Here is a 14,900-nt window from a genome sequence, read left to right on the forward strand (position 1 = left end):
TAGCTGCTACTCAGCTGTATATAATCTAATATATAATAAACTAGTGATGCTCCAACACCAGGAGGGTTAAGAAGACCAGCACACGCCTCCTCCGACACATGTGAAGTCAGACTCCACCTCTTTTTGAACCTTTTTGCAGAGTTGCATCACAGTGCTAACGCTCGGAGGAAAGTGCAGCGACTCTGGTGGTTCTGATACATCAGCTCACAGACGCAGCCTTGTGCTGATCCACATCACCCTAGGAGTGATGAGGAGAAAGAGAAAGCGCCATCTACTGTACTGTACCCACCCAGAGAGAGAGCAACACCAACTGTGTGTGCTCTCTCAGGACTCCGGCAGCTGATGGCAAGCTGCATGACCGGGATTTGAACCAGCGATCTCCTGATCATAGGGGCAGTGCTTTAGCCTGCTGGACCGATCTTGATAGTTACAACAAGATAAATACAAGATAGCTAATAAATATCTAAAGATAATAAAATAATAACAATAAAACACTGCCATAATATTCATTAATTAGCCAATTTACCCACTGTTTACTTTATCCGGATATTGCTTTTTACCTGGTCCCTTATTAAATGTGTTAAAAGTGTGTAAATGAACAATAGGCAAGTCTGACTGCAAAAAACAACAACATGAAAACATTCATCCAGTAATAAAGTTTAGACAATAATAAATAATGTAATCACTATTTAATCAGAATAAATATGCTCTTTTTCTGTGTGTTACACAGCCATGTATCATTGGTGAATATAAAATAGGGTAGAGTAGAACAATATTGAATATAGTATATAGTACTGAATACTGAATGTTTCTCTGTAATAAAGATTGTATAATGCTCATAATTTCAGATTAGTAATTAGTAATTAATAATCAGTAATCTGCAGGAGGATTACAATATCAGTGTTATACCAATAAACTCTATTCAGTGAGTTAGGATACACATACATTCATACACACACACACACACACACACACACACCTTTTAAAATATCATAATAAATAATTTATCAAAGCTTTAGTCATAAATACAAACCAGATCCTGCCATTTCACAAAACAGCTCTCAGTTTACCCGTTATACTGCATTACTGACACTAAAACATTTAGTTTTACTAAGCAAACAGTTTTACATAATACTGAACTGATTTTACAGCCAACGCAGATACACTGATCAACCATAACATCATGTTCTCCTCCTCCACCAGTCTTACACACTGCTTTTGGATAACTTTATGCTGCTTTACTCCTGGTGCAAAAATTCAAGCAGTTCAGTTTAGTGGTTTGATGGTTTGTGATCATCCATCTTCCTCTTGATTATATTCCATAATAAACGGCTCATTTCTTGTGGAATAAAGTTTACAGAGAAACAGAAACACAACTGCAGTCTGTAATTATATTAAAGAACCACAGAGTGAAATATATTATCAGCATATATGTGCAGCTGATAAAATGGAAAATGAGTGTAAAAAAAAGGAGGTGATCATGATATTATGCTTGATCATGTATAAAAATTACATAAAACGTAAACAAGAAACAAAACATACAGTGGTTTGCAAAAGTATTCATACCCACTCGTCCATTTTAATCACAAAATTAAACATACGTAAAGGTGATGATTAATTGATTGCACTGGATTCTATTTAGGGGTTTCAGAGTAAATTATGTGGTATTCTGTGTTTGTCTGTCACTAAAAAAAAGGGGTGTGAATACTTTTTCAAGCCACTCTATAGTAAGAACAGAACCGTTCTTATTCATCCTTTAATATTTCCAGTTTTTAAGGACCCTAAGAGTTGCGTTTATAACCTGTGGATTATGACTTCACTCCTGAGTTCTGATTGGTGGGCACAGGTACTGGACAAGTGTCACTCTTCCAGGAGGCGGGGTTAAAGCCGGAAGGGGCGGAGCGTGAGCGGGGCGTGTCCGTTTGGCCCAGTCCCTGATACTGACCCTGAGGAGACGCTGGGACAGAGAGGGGGTCCACGCCCAGACGCTCGTGGGACGTCCCTGAGAGGAGGCCCGTGTGTTCCCCCTGAACGATATCGGCTTCAGAACCAAAGAACAGCTTCCGGGGACGTCCCAGCACCGTCCGTCCTGCAGGGACAACACACACACATTTATATATATATATATTAAATATATGTAGTCTGTGTGTTTACTGTGTTAAAACAAGCTATGTGGGACAAACTGCTAGCACTGCCCTGGCTTACCGGATCACTCCTGTAGGGTTTCTCAGTGTAGCGCTGTCGGGTTAGCCGCTAATGCTAACGCTCCAGCTTTAGCGAATCTAAGCTTACTGTAAATAAATGAAAAATCGCTTTACTCACCCAAGTAAACAGTTTTTAGGTGAGAAATCTGTGTATATATCTGCCAACATCCAGCACTCGTTTACAGTTTTTTTTATTACAGTTTTGTTTACTTAGCTTAGCTTTTTTAGCTTTTACTTTACTTAAACCTGCTGATTTAGAAGTTCCGTATAGTCTCTCTCAAAATGTACTTTATAATCCGATGTGCCTTATAGTGCAAAAATAGGGTAATTACTAAAATACTGTACCTGTATCTACTGGAGTATTATTTTTACTACACTACTTTAATACTTAAGTACTAAAATACTGTATCTGTACTCTACTAGAGTATTATTTGTACTTCACTACATTACTTAAGTACTAAAATACAGTATGTATATCTACTGGAGTATTATTTTTCTCCTGCTTCCACTTTTACTTCACAACATATTTTCCATGAGTTTAATACTTTTTCCACTACATATTTTACAGTACAGTTTCCCCCCCAATACATTTAATAATAAACTAATACTGTAATCACTCTAACATATTGTCATTAAATTCACACATTTCATTTTATGTTTCATTTCCAGTTTAGCAACTCCTTAGTGTGATTATTTCTTCAATTAATATATTTATTGAATATTCACTTTCCAAACTAACCGCTGTGAATTAGAATAGGGTGAGTATTTGGGACGTGAGAGGTGTGTAAGTTACTTACCCATATTGCGGACCTGCTCTGAGATATCAGCTCGTATATCAGACACGTCCAGCATGGCGAGGAAGGAGTCAAAGCAGGAGCCCTCCTCATCCTCTCGTACATACGGACGATAGCTGAAGCTGTAGTGATGCGCGATCGCTGCTAAAAACATCTCTATACAGATTACAAAGTCCTGTATATGTGCACAAAAACACACACACACACATACACACCCATAATTACCAGAATTAATCATCAGTTCATGATGAACAAGTATTTTTTTTTATTTATTACAGTGGGCGGCACGGTGGCGCGGTGGGTAGCACTTCCGCCTCACAGCAAGACGGCCTGGGTTCGATTCCCGGCTGGGGCGACCGGGTCTTTCTGTGTGGAGTTTGCACGTTCTCCCCGTGTCTGCGTGGGTTTCCTCCGGGTGCTCCGGTTTCCTCCCACAGTCCAAAGGCGGCACGTTCAGGCTAATTGGAACTTGATTGAAATTGCCCCCTAGGTGTGAGTGTGTGAGTGAATGTGTCTGTGTGTCTGTCTGTGTCTGTCTGCCTTGCGATGGCTTAGATCGTAGAACCTTGTGATTAGACAGTACCTTTCCTGCCGCGAAATAGCCGACGAGCTGATGTGGCGTTAAACTCGACTACCCAACCCAACCCATTTATTACAGCAAAAATGATAACTGTCTGAACCCCATCCTGTCCCCTGTGTTTACCTGTAATCCTGTAGCTACAGCCTCCACACTCTCCCACTCCCAGGTGTGCTTCTCTGAGATCACTCCAACCTTCACCAGAAGGGCAATGAGAACAGCCTGCCTGCAGGGGGCGACAGAGACACGAGAATTATCCACTGTATCCATCAAAAATATCTATCTATCTATCTATCTATCTATCTATCTATCTATCTATCTATCTATCTATCTATCTATCTATCTATCTATCTGCTTAAGAATGTTCTAAATAATAGTGGAATTATTTAAAACATGAATTAAATGTAAAAAAATGTCAATTTATAATTAGTTTAATTATTCTCACATACAGTAGGTAATTAAGGTAATTAATTAGTGTACAGTGTAAAGTGTAGCCAAATTTCCACTTTCTAATAAATTACAGTATATTATTTATTGTTTAATATTTAGTACCAGTCATTGGTCAACATCTGGACCCAATAACCATAAATTCAGTGTTTTTTTATTATTATTTTAAATTATATTCTGCATTGTAGATTAATACTAAAGTCATCCAAACAGTAAAAAAAAGTGTTTAACAAACCAGAATATGTTTTATATTTTATAGTTTTTTTAAAAGGAGCACCTCTTGTATCAGTTTTATTATGAGGTAGAATCATCTGGAATTTAGGCTCTCAGTTAACAGCTGTGCTGAACTCATCAAGAGTTAATTAAATTATAAATAAAATTATTTAAAAAAAAATAGTAGTTTATTACTACTTCATTAGTTACTATTCATCTCAAGAAAGGAGGATGTAGATGCAGATACTTCTGGTTTCTAGAACTATTAGAAACTATTAGTTTTTCCACTCTTCACTAAATAAAGGGATAAACTAATAAATGATACTGTCTCTGCTCTCCTCTCTCCACCTCTTTTCTGCTCCTGAACACAAACAGAGTCTTGTTCTCGCAGAAGTGTGACCACATCATATCCCCGAACAAAGACGAGGCATTCTGCTGAAAAAGTACAGCATTGTTCTCCGCAGCATCATCTCACTCTGTGATTGGTTCTCCCAGTCTCAGCCTCACGTATCTCCGGGAGCGGGCGAGCAGTGAGCATGTCGGCGGGGAGGAAGATGATGGGCATCGCTCTGGGTCTCACAGGGTGGATCTTCGCCATCGTCACCAGCCTCCTGCCCATGTGGAAGATCTCCGACTTCACCGGGGCCAACCTGGTCGAGTCCCTGACCGTCTGGGAGGGGATCTGGATGAACTGCGTGGTTCAGAGCTCAGGACAGAAGCACTGCAGGGTTTACGACTCTGTTCTGGCTCTACCTTCAGACCTGCAGGCGGGAAGAACCACCACCCTCCTCTCCATCCTCACCGCCCTGCTGGCTCTCACCGTCTCCATCCTCGGAGTGAAGAGCACCAGCTACATCCAGGACGAGACGACCAAACTGAGAACTGTGTTCATCTCCGGAGTTCTGCTCGTCATCGCCGGGTTCCTGATGCTCATCCCCGTGTCCTGGACCAGCAGCAGGATCATGCAGGGGTTGGATAATTACGAGGACCAGAAATGGAGCACAGAGCTCGGAGCGTCGCTCTACACGGGGTTTATCTCCAGCGCCATGCTGATCACGGGAGGAGGCTTTCTGAGCTGCTCCACCCGTCCATGGAGGAGAAGATAGAGATCTGTGAAACGTGGGGACGGTTGATCTGCTGTGGGAGCAAGATTTTCAAGAATCTGTTTGAAATGCAGAAGAATGCGAAAAGAAGAAAAACATGATGATTCAATAAAGACCTGTATCTGCATTGGTCTGTATTTGTTGTGGAATTTAAGAGCTGCTCTGGAAGCTGGTTCTCCTGATCTTTAAAAAAAGAAAATGTCTGTATACTTTAATTTTAAGATGCTAACAAAGTACTGTAGAATTACATGCATGCAGAAATTATAACAATTTTCTCAATTTTCTTTTTTTCTCATTTTTTTTGTGTTGTTTCAAACGTGTGTAATTGTAATAACTTTCTGCGATTAATATTTAATTTTCTGGAATAAACACTTTCATCATGACTGTTTGTGTAAAGATAGTATTCTCTGTGTGTGTTTTGCATGTGTTTCTTTCCCCGGCCACAGGACAGGCTGCTGACAGGACATTGCCCACAGGACACTGCCAACAAGACAGGATGCTGAGAGGATGCTGCTGAGAGGACACTGTCCACAGGAAAGGCTGCTGACAGTACACTGCTGAGAGGACACTGCCTAAAGGACAGGCTGTTGACAGGACGCTTCCAACAAGACAGGCTGCTGTCAAGATGCTGCCCACAGGAAGTTGCCCACAGAACACTGCTGGAGGGACATTGTTGACAGGACACTGCCAATGGCACAGGCTACTGACAGGACGCTGCCCACAATACAGGCTGCTAACCAGATGCTGCTGCTGACAAGACGTTGCCAACAGGATGCTGTCCACACAAACTTGCTGACAGGATGCTGCCCACAGGACAGGCTGCTGACAAGACGCTGCCCAGAGGAAGTTGCCAGGCTGCTAAATGGATCCTGCTGATAAGACACTGCCTTGTCCAGACGTTGCCCACAGAATGCCTCTCCACAGGACGCTGCCAACAGGACCTCCTTCTCCACTCAACAGAGAAGGGAACTGGCAAACTAAAACAAGCATAAACCCCCTGATCTTCTGCCTCATCCTCGTACTTTAGTTCTCATACTGACGGGATGTCAAAAACTACTAAAACAGCATTAAAAACACAGCAAAAAACAAAAAAAACCAACAAAAATAATAAATAAACACATGAACGTACCAGAAGGAGGCGAACACCACCATTTTCACACACAGGAATTTCCCCACAGGCCTCAGCGGGCTGAGCTCTTCTCTCAGGGTTCGGTAGAACAGCAGCAAACAGTACATAGCAAACTAAAAACAAACAATCAGAAAAAATAAGAATATTTCTTTACATCAGTTCTGCAATATAATGAAGCACTCTCTCATATCTCCTACCAGCTGAGAGGCATTGTTGATGATGACGAGGTACGTCCAGGCGTTTCTGAAGCTGAAGTTTCCCTCATCATAAACCCCACAGAGCTGACAAACCCTGCAGAGAACAGCAGACACCTGATCTCAGATCTGTAAGATTGCGTACAGATAACTGTGAGTGTTAATTATCTTTAAAAAAAGATAATTTTCATTGTTTCATTGCTACAGTCCTTCAAAAGACAGCCACATCATCAAAATATTTGATTCTATGTCTATATTAGGGTTGGATGACAATTATTTTAATTATTTATTGTCATCCCCCCATAATTCCCTGTTCTAAATTAAATCATGCAGCCTGTTTTGTGAAGCATGTAGTTTTAAATTTGCTGTGTTTTTACAGTGGATGTTTTCTTACAGAGCTACGACTGTAGTTACAGGTCTGACAGCGGTGTACTGCAGAACACCCAGTTTACATCTGAACAGAAGAACCCTGAGAAAAGAAAGAAAGAAAGAAAGAAAGAACAGACAGGTTATTTAGAGCAGTGCTGCTCTCGCAGGAGCTCTGAAAAGAGCTGCATCTCAGACTTTTACCATTGATCTCTGGACTCCAGCAGCAAAAGCATCTATTGAAACACAGTAAGGTTTTATAATGAAGAAAAACACACAGCGCTGAACTCAGTCTTTAAATTTAACCCAATATATCTGATCATTAACTTCTGAGAAAATATATTTTAACATTAATCTGAGCTGCTTTTTCCTCAGGCAAAGTCACATACTTACTTTTTAAACTGCTGAATAAAAATAAAAGAAATCCTGCCTAACCAAAGTAATTAATGTAATTTTAAATAATTAATTTGCATCTTATTGCATTAAATAAATATCTAATACAATAGAAAAACAGAACTTAATTCTTTGTAGGTGAGAAAACAATTGCAAATCAATTGAATACCAAAGAATACCAAGAAATTACAACAGACTCAACCAGAAACAATAAAACAAAGGGCTCTATATACACGAAGAGGGTTGGGAACAACTGGAAAAGAAAACGAGGAGGCGGGTCTACAAACAAGAGACAAGAGGGAACACTGATGAGAGGGCGGGGCTAAAGCAGAGACAAGACAATAACAACACAAGGCCATGTGCTAGAAGAGCATGTGGGGAGGAAAACAAAACAGATTGAGGAAGGACAAACAAGGAAAGGTGTGATATCGACACGTTTACACTGCTGATGTGTTTTTCCTGTCTCTGTATTTATCACTCACTCTCCCATGGCCCATGGCGGGCAGCAGCAGAAGGGGGGCAGTAGTGAGCGCTGCTCCTGCACCTCCAGGATCAGCGGGAGGCTGGGGTACTGCGTCTCCAGGAAGTTCAGCAGGAACATCAGGAAGTTGTAGATGACGTACGCCTCGTAGCATTCCCGACACGTGTCCACATAGATAGCTATACTGGGATACTTCAGTGCAATCCACTGCAAGATACACAAACACACACACACACACATACACGCAAATACACACACACAAATACACACACACACATATGGTCACTTTTACTCCATAATGCTACACTGAAGAAAATGCTGGTTTGGTTACTTACACTGTCTAAACTGTAGATCGGAACCATCCATAATATTCTGAAAAATAAAAAACAACACAAAAATGTACATTATATGAGCAAAAAGAACTTTTAAATATTATATTTTATATGGATAATCTTACTGGGAACTCATTTATTATTATTATCAGATTAGTTTTCTGACCGTTTGAGGCTAAACGCAAAAAAAATAAAATTAAATGTAAAATTATCATTATTATTTTTTTTAAATCCAGGGCAATGTAGAGGAAATTGGTTTTTACACAATTTTTAATCAAATACAAATCTGAAAAGTGTAGTAAAAGTTTTCTTTTTACATTGACTTCCATTAAAAGTTCAGCATTTTTTTTCTCTCTCTTGTAAAGTTGCTGTTTACTTGTTATGGATAATATCAGTAACATGAAAAATTGATAAAGGGTCTCAGTGTGTTTTTTATTGTTTTTTTTTAAATATCTAATTATTGTTGTAAAGTGTGTATAGCAGTGTGAGGGATAATGTAATGGCAAAAGTCATGGGACATGATTCTCGTTCATTCTGAGGTTTTAATGAAGAGTTTAGTCAGTTAAACTGCAGCAAACAGAGACTTTCATCATAACTCCCAGCTCTCTCTCTGAGTATAAAAGCTTTATTGAGAGAAAACCGCCAAGGACGATCTGCTCTTCAGTTTCTGGTGGAAACGTGACAGAAGCAGCAGAAGCAGCAGCAGCTCCAGAAGCATCTAATCTGATCAGAGTCTCCAACAAAACCCTCACAAACCCTCTGCTCCATCACACAGCCATAGAGCTCAGAATAGAACCTGTGTGTGTGTGTGTGTACCTGATGATGGGTTTCTGTAGTTCAGGTTGTGTGTAGTGCACCAGGTGTTGGAGAATTCCCCATAAGGAGATAGGGATGGTCATAAACACAAACACGCCCGCGATGAACCACGCCTTGGTGTGTGTGCCAACCTGCAACACACACACACACACACCCACACACACACACACAAACACACACACAACACACACACACACACACACAGAAGCATCAGTGAAACAGCAACAATGAAACAGGGCATGCCCAAAAATAACCATAACATCACTCACACACACACACACACACACACACAACCGCATGAATTCAGCTCTTATTGTTAAAAGCGGCTGATTTGCATACGCGCGCGCTCCGGTGAGTTTAGACGCACCTCGGCCCGGTGGAGCTCCCACGCGCCCAGCGGCAGCGCCACGGCCACGAGCAGCGCGTACACGAGCACGACGAGCGGCCGGATCCACCGCCGCCAGTTCCCGCACGAGCACGGCATCTTCTCCCGGTGATGAAAACAGACGCGCGCGCGCACGCGCACATCCCTCCTCTCCTCCGGTCATCCCGCAGCGCGCGCGAGAACAGGAGGCGAGAACCGAGAGAGAGAGAGAGAGAGAGAGAGAGAGATGGAGAGAGAGAGATAGAGAGTGAGATTGAAAGAAACAGAGAAAAAGTAGCGAAAAAGGAAGAGGGAGAAAAAGAAAGATAGAGAAGCAGGAGAGAGAGAAAGAGACTGATGGAGAGAGAGAGTAAAAGAGACATAGAGAAAGACAAGCAAAAAAGAGAGAGAGAGAGAAAAGTGTGAGTGAAGAGAGATGAAGAGAGAAAGCAAAAGAGAGATTGAGAGAATGAAAGAAAGAGTGAAAATGAGAAAAAGAGAGAGGGAGAGAATGAAAGAAAGAGAGACAGAATGAAAGAGGGGTGTGAAGAGTCAGGGAAGATGAACAGATGGATGCAGGCAGTAAAAAAAACTAACCATCTAGTCCAACTAGTCTAGATGCTATTCCTAACATTTCTATTGTCTTTTTCTGTTGTTGACAGTAAAGTCCCTCCCTTCAGCAAAAACAGCTAATCAGCTTGCTGCTTGTGCTGAGAGGGGAGGAGAGTCAGCGCACTGGAGGGAAGCCCCTCCTCATTGTGGAGATGAGCGCAGGCGCAGCAGCTGTAACACGCGGAAAAATCATGTTTTTCGTGCATTTTTGATGTTTATGAGATGTTCATTAGATTTAATCAGTGATGTAAACAGGTTGTTCTAATGGGTAATTAGACCTCTGGTTTCCAGTATGTTGATCTCTTTGTTAAATCACTATTACTTGCGAATGTTGGTATTAAATACTACTTACCTTTTCTTTAAAACAATGTTCTACAAGAGTTTTGTAAAAATGTTTGATTTAAAATATATATATTTAAAAAAATATGAATATATGATTTTTTTTATTTTATTTTCAAGTATATATTAATAGTGTTTTGTTGTTTTCTGATTAACCACTTTCTTAATATAAAAATAATTATATATAAAAAAAAATATTGGACTAAACTGGACTGAAGACACAGTTTAGTTTTACAGGTATTTCTGAATAGCAGATACAATGGCTAAAAGAATCACAACCCTTAACAAGTCAAGTAAAATCTTATGTTCTTTTCCTCGAGTTCAGTTTCAGTTTGTAAAAACAATAAAAAAAAAACACTTAATGGATCAATTTTATGCCCACTTTATTTTATTTTCCGTCAGCAATGTAGTGCAAAAGTCCACATACCCATCCCCTTAATGTTTTCAAGTCTTATTTACATGCCGAAAAATAAAATACACACAGAGGTCAGACTGTAATAATTTGTGCAGTATTACATCCAAGTTTATAATAAAAACATGTCCTGCAAATACTGTGTAAAATTGGAAAAACTATAATTATACAATAATTTAATATAATTCAGACCATTAACCTTAAACATTCAAAAACATTACATATACATACATATATTATATAGTATTGTAATACATCCTGGCTATGGTCATCATGGCTTATTAAACTCAGCAGATTATTATATACACTGCATTAAATTTGTCCCTTTTAATCATATATAAATACAGTACATACAGTAGATTTGCCTTAAACATTCAATTTTGGTCATTCGTACTAATTTACATTAAAAAGAGGCCTGAGTGGATTTGCAGGCCTGCATATGGTCTCTGTCATGAGAGAAATGAGGGGAGAGAGCGCCACCTATCCCCCCAGAGAGAGAGAGCACGACCAAGCATTGTGCTCGCTCGGACTCTGGCTGCTGAGCCACTGGAAGCCCAAAAGAACCTCCCTAGCTTTCAATGGAATTCAACTGCATTCAAAAGCATTTCTATTGGTACAGTTTTACTGCTGCTGTAGTCTTTCACGCTGTTTACTCAAACTATATATCTATACAGCTCTGGATAAAAAAATGGAGAGAGCACATCAGTTTCTGAATGTTTGAGTAAAATTAACATTTTTGTTTTATTTTAAAAACTATGGACAACATTTCTCCCAAATTCCAAATAAAATAAATTTTGTAATTGAAAGCATTTATTTGCAGAAAAAGAAAAAAAAGATGCAGAGCTTTTAGACCTCAATCAATATTTGGTGAAATCAATATTGGGTGGAATAAATCTGGTTTTTAATCACAGTTTTCATGCATCTTGGTATCATGTTCTCCTCCACCAGTCTTACACACTGCTTTTGGATAACTTTATGCTGCTTTACTCCTGGTGCAAAAATGTATTCAAGCAGTTCAGTTTGGTGGTTTGATGGTTTGTGATCATCCATCTTCCTCTTGATTATATTTCAGAGGTTTTTAATTTGGTAAAATCAGAGAAACTCATCATTTTTAAGTGCTCTCTTATTTTTTTTCCAGAGCTGTATGATTATTGAAAAACTGTTGGTATTGAGTTTTAGCATTTAGTTGACCGTCGCCATGAAACCATGTGTTTGGTCAAAAAGAAAGAGAGATAAGTGTATAAAGTGATAACAGCCTAATATAGTCATTATACGATATGAGATGAGATCCAAGATCTCAGTAGTAGCGCCAAATAAAACCAGCATCATTCCACACAGTCATTTTACTACACTATCTACTACAGTTCAGGCCAAAAGTTTGGACACAGCTTCTCTTTTTCAATGCGTTTTCTTTATTTTCATGATTATTTACATTGTAGATTCTCACTGAAGCATCAAAACTATGAATGAACACATGTGGAGTTTTATGTTCTTAATAAAAAAGGTGAAAATAACTAAAAAAACATGTTTTATAGTTTTTCTAGTTTCTTCAAAATAAAAGCCCCCCTTTGCTCTGGTTACTGCTTTACACACTCTTGGCATCATTCTCTCAATGAGCTTCATTTAAGAGGTGGCCACCTGAAATGAAAAGTTTTCCAACAGTCTTGAAGGAAGGAAGGAGTTCCCAGAGGTGTTTATTAGCACTTGTTGCTCCTTTGTCTTCTTCACTCTGTGCTCCAGCTCACCCCAAACCTGGATCTGGATTGGGTTCAGGTCCGGTGACTGTGGAGGTTCAGCTCATTTTTTATTAAGTACATAAAACTCCACATGTGTTCATTCATAGTTTTGATGCTTCAGTGAGAATCTACAATGTAAATAGTCCTGAAGATAAAGAAAACGCACTGAAAAAGAGAAGGTGTGTCCAAACTACTGTATATCATCTACTGCTGCGTCTTCTGCTATATCTAGGGCAGCTCCAGCAGGTTGTTCTGGGCGTACAGGTCCTCTGTGATCTGATGCACCTCTGAGATCAGGGCTAAAGCTTCTCCCAGCAGGGCGACCACCTCCTGCTCACTGCCTGCGTTCATCACCTGGAAGAAGGAGTCCCGGCCGGGCAGGGCGCAGAAAGCCACGCCCGTCGCCTTCCTGATGATCCAGGCGTGGTGCTGAGCCAGAGACTCGTTGTAGGCGTCCGAGCACATGACGGAGGTCTTGCTCTCCTCGGTGCTGGTGCGCAGACGCTCCAGGAACAGCTCCAGCCAGAGCAGAGCGCGGTGCAGACGCAGGAGCGTCCGGCAGCCCGACTCCGGGTGACTGCTCCTCTTGGTCAGGTCCACCAGCTCGTTCTCCAGCTCATACTTCACCATCGACTGCACCGTGAGGTAGTGAGAGCCGGACTCGCCGGCCTGGAGATTCTCCAGAATCTGGATTTTATTCACCGCGTCCTTAGAGATGAAGGAGAACACGGTTCCCAGACTGTTCATGAAGCTGGAGGGAGGAGAGGAGACGAATTATTACATTTTATTACTGATTTACAGTGCAGATTTCTTACTTACATACTTAGATAATCAACAGATTATCAAACAAACTTTAATATCAGACAAATATCAAACATAACCTGAGTAAATATAAAAAGCAATGATGATAATAAATTATGAATTTGTGTACTAAGGAAAAAAATGAGAAAAGTTTAAAACACATACACTAACACTTTAAAACACCAACACATCATTTCATAAAAAGAGCAGCATCATATTAAACGTAAAACATGGTGGTGGTAGTGTGATGGTCTGGGGCTGCTGGACTACATGTTGTAATAGAATAACTTTATGCTGCTTTACTCCTGGTGCAAAAATTATTTCAAGCAGTTCAGTTTGGTGGTTTGATGATCAGCTTGTGATCATCCATCTGATTATATTGATTTTATTCCAGAGTTTTTTTTTTATTTGATAAAATCATAGAAACTCATAATTTTTATGTTCTCTCTCATTTTTAATAAATTTGCTGGTTTAAGTTCCTGTAAAATGTAAAAGACAAAAGCAAAACATACTTTAACATGATTTCACTGTCCCTTTTTTAAAGTTTGATTTTTTTTTTTATATATATAACCTTTTCTCAGGACTGATTTTTAAGTGGTCTCTTATTTTTTTTCAGAGCTGTAAATAAGTATTTTATTATTTAATATTATACTGATCATATAAACAGTTTATATTTAATACAGTATTAAATAAAGCTCTAAAATCCTGACTGTACAGACTGTAGAATAAAGAAATAAGGGAAAAAAGAGGTTTGTCCCATACCTGACCAGCTCCTTCCACCCTGCTATATAATACTGGATATATATTTCCTTATTCTCACTCAGGCTGGATTTAAAGGTGTCCAATACATTCTGTAAACTAAACGACTCTGCCATGATCCAGATCTGCTACTAAACCAGCTGCGGATGAGCTGAGTGGAGATACGAGCTCAGGATATTAAACTTTAGGAGTTTTTACAGATTAAAACATCAGAGTTTATCAGCCTGATCTGATTCTACTGTACCTACTAACCCGGTCTGCTCACCGGCTGCGCTCCAATATCACACCCTGTGTCCTACCAAGGGCGCTCAGTGACGTGCTCAGAATTCCACCCGTCAGATTAAAGGACTTACCGAAACAAAAAAATAGTCAGATGTAGATTTTGTATTTACTCAAAACCTATTGATATTTTTTTAAAAACAAGTCATTTAAAATAATACAATTTAAAATTTATTTGCTTTTGAAAACGTATAAAAAACATGTTTGAGCATTTTGAGCGTTGTAATATATTGTTTTAAATTAATACTTTTGTCTAAATGTATACTTATTTTCACTTACAATAAAAGAAAATAAGTGAGCATTCAAGAACGGAAAGTGACGATGTAAAACACTTCTTAATCTTTATCTATTTTTCTATTTTTTTGTGAAACTATTTTGTGAAACTATGGTCAAGATAATTTTTAATAATACAGTCAAGTAGTTTTATTGTCAATACTGCATATGTACAGGACATACAGAGGATTGGAATTACATTCCTTTCCTTCCCAAAGTTACAACAAGTACAGCTAAACGAAATAAAAAATAAATAAAAAATAACAATATTGTAAA

The 14,900-nt window shown here is 39.3% G+C and overlaps 3 protein-coding genes across 3 annotated transcripts; 1 reads left to right on the forward strand and 2 right to left on the reverse strand.

Moving 5' to 3' along the window:
* Positions 1 to 674: 674 nt before the first annotated feature.
* LOC103024494 (transmembrane protein 184C) lies at positions 675 to 9,572 on the reverse strand. Its single transcript, XM_022677031.2, has 10 exons — positions 9,417 to 9,572; positions 9,050 to 9,180; positions 8,237 to 8,273; positions 7,903 to 8,108; positions 7,056 to 7,130; positions 6,665 to 6,758; positions 6,468 to 6,580; positions 3,702 to 3,801; positions 3,002 to 3,173; positions 675 to 2,089 (listed from the first exon to the last, which is right to left on the reverse strand). The coding sequence occupies exons 1-10, from the start codon at positions 9,531 to 9,533 to the stop codon at positions 1,809 to 1,811; spliced, it is 1,326 nt and encodes a 441-aa protein (XP_022532752.1). The 5' UTR covers positions 9,534 to 9,572; the 3' UTR covers positions 675 to 1,808.
* On the forward strand, positions 4,748 to 5,721 carry LOC103046732 (claudin-4). Its single transcript, XM_007237847.4, has one exon. It carries the CDS (start codon positions 4,772 to 4,774, stop codon positions 5,339 to 5,341), a length of 570 nt encoding a protein of 189 aa, XP_007237909.3. The 5' UTR covers positions 4,748 to 4,771; the 3' UTR covers positions 5,342 to 5,721.
* Positions 9,573 to 10,730: 1,158 nt separating the features above from the next.
* On the reverse strand, positions 10,731 to 14,343 carry LOC103046412 (ceramide-1-phosphate transfer protein). The gene is made up of 2 exons (XM_049486385.1): positions 14,076 to 14,343; positions 10,731 to 13,263 (listed from the first exon to the last, which is right to left on the reverse strand). The coding sequence occupies exons 1-2, from the start codon at positions 14,186 to 14,188 to the stop codon at positions 12,741 to 12,743; spliced, it is 636 nt and encodes a 211-aa protein (XP_049342342.1). The 5' UTR covers positions 14,189 to 14,343; the 3' UTR covers positions 10,731 to 12,740.
* Positions 14,344 to 14,900: the final 557 nt, after the last annotated feature.

Source organism: Astyanax mexicanus, chromosome 13 (genome assembly GCF_023375975.1).
Source record: "Astyanax mexicanus isolate ESR-SI-001 chromosome 13, AstMex3_surface, whole genome shotgun sequence".
In the NCBI taxonomy this organism is placed as follows: domain Eukaryota; kingdom Metazoa; phylum Chordata; class Actinopteri; order Characiformes; family Acestrorhamphidae; genus Astyanax; species Astyanax mexicanus.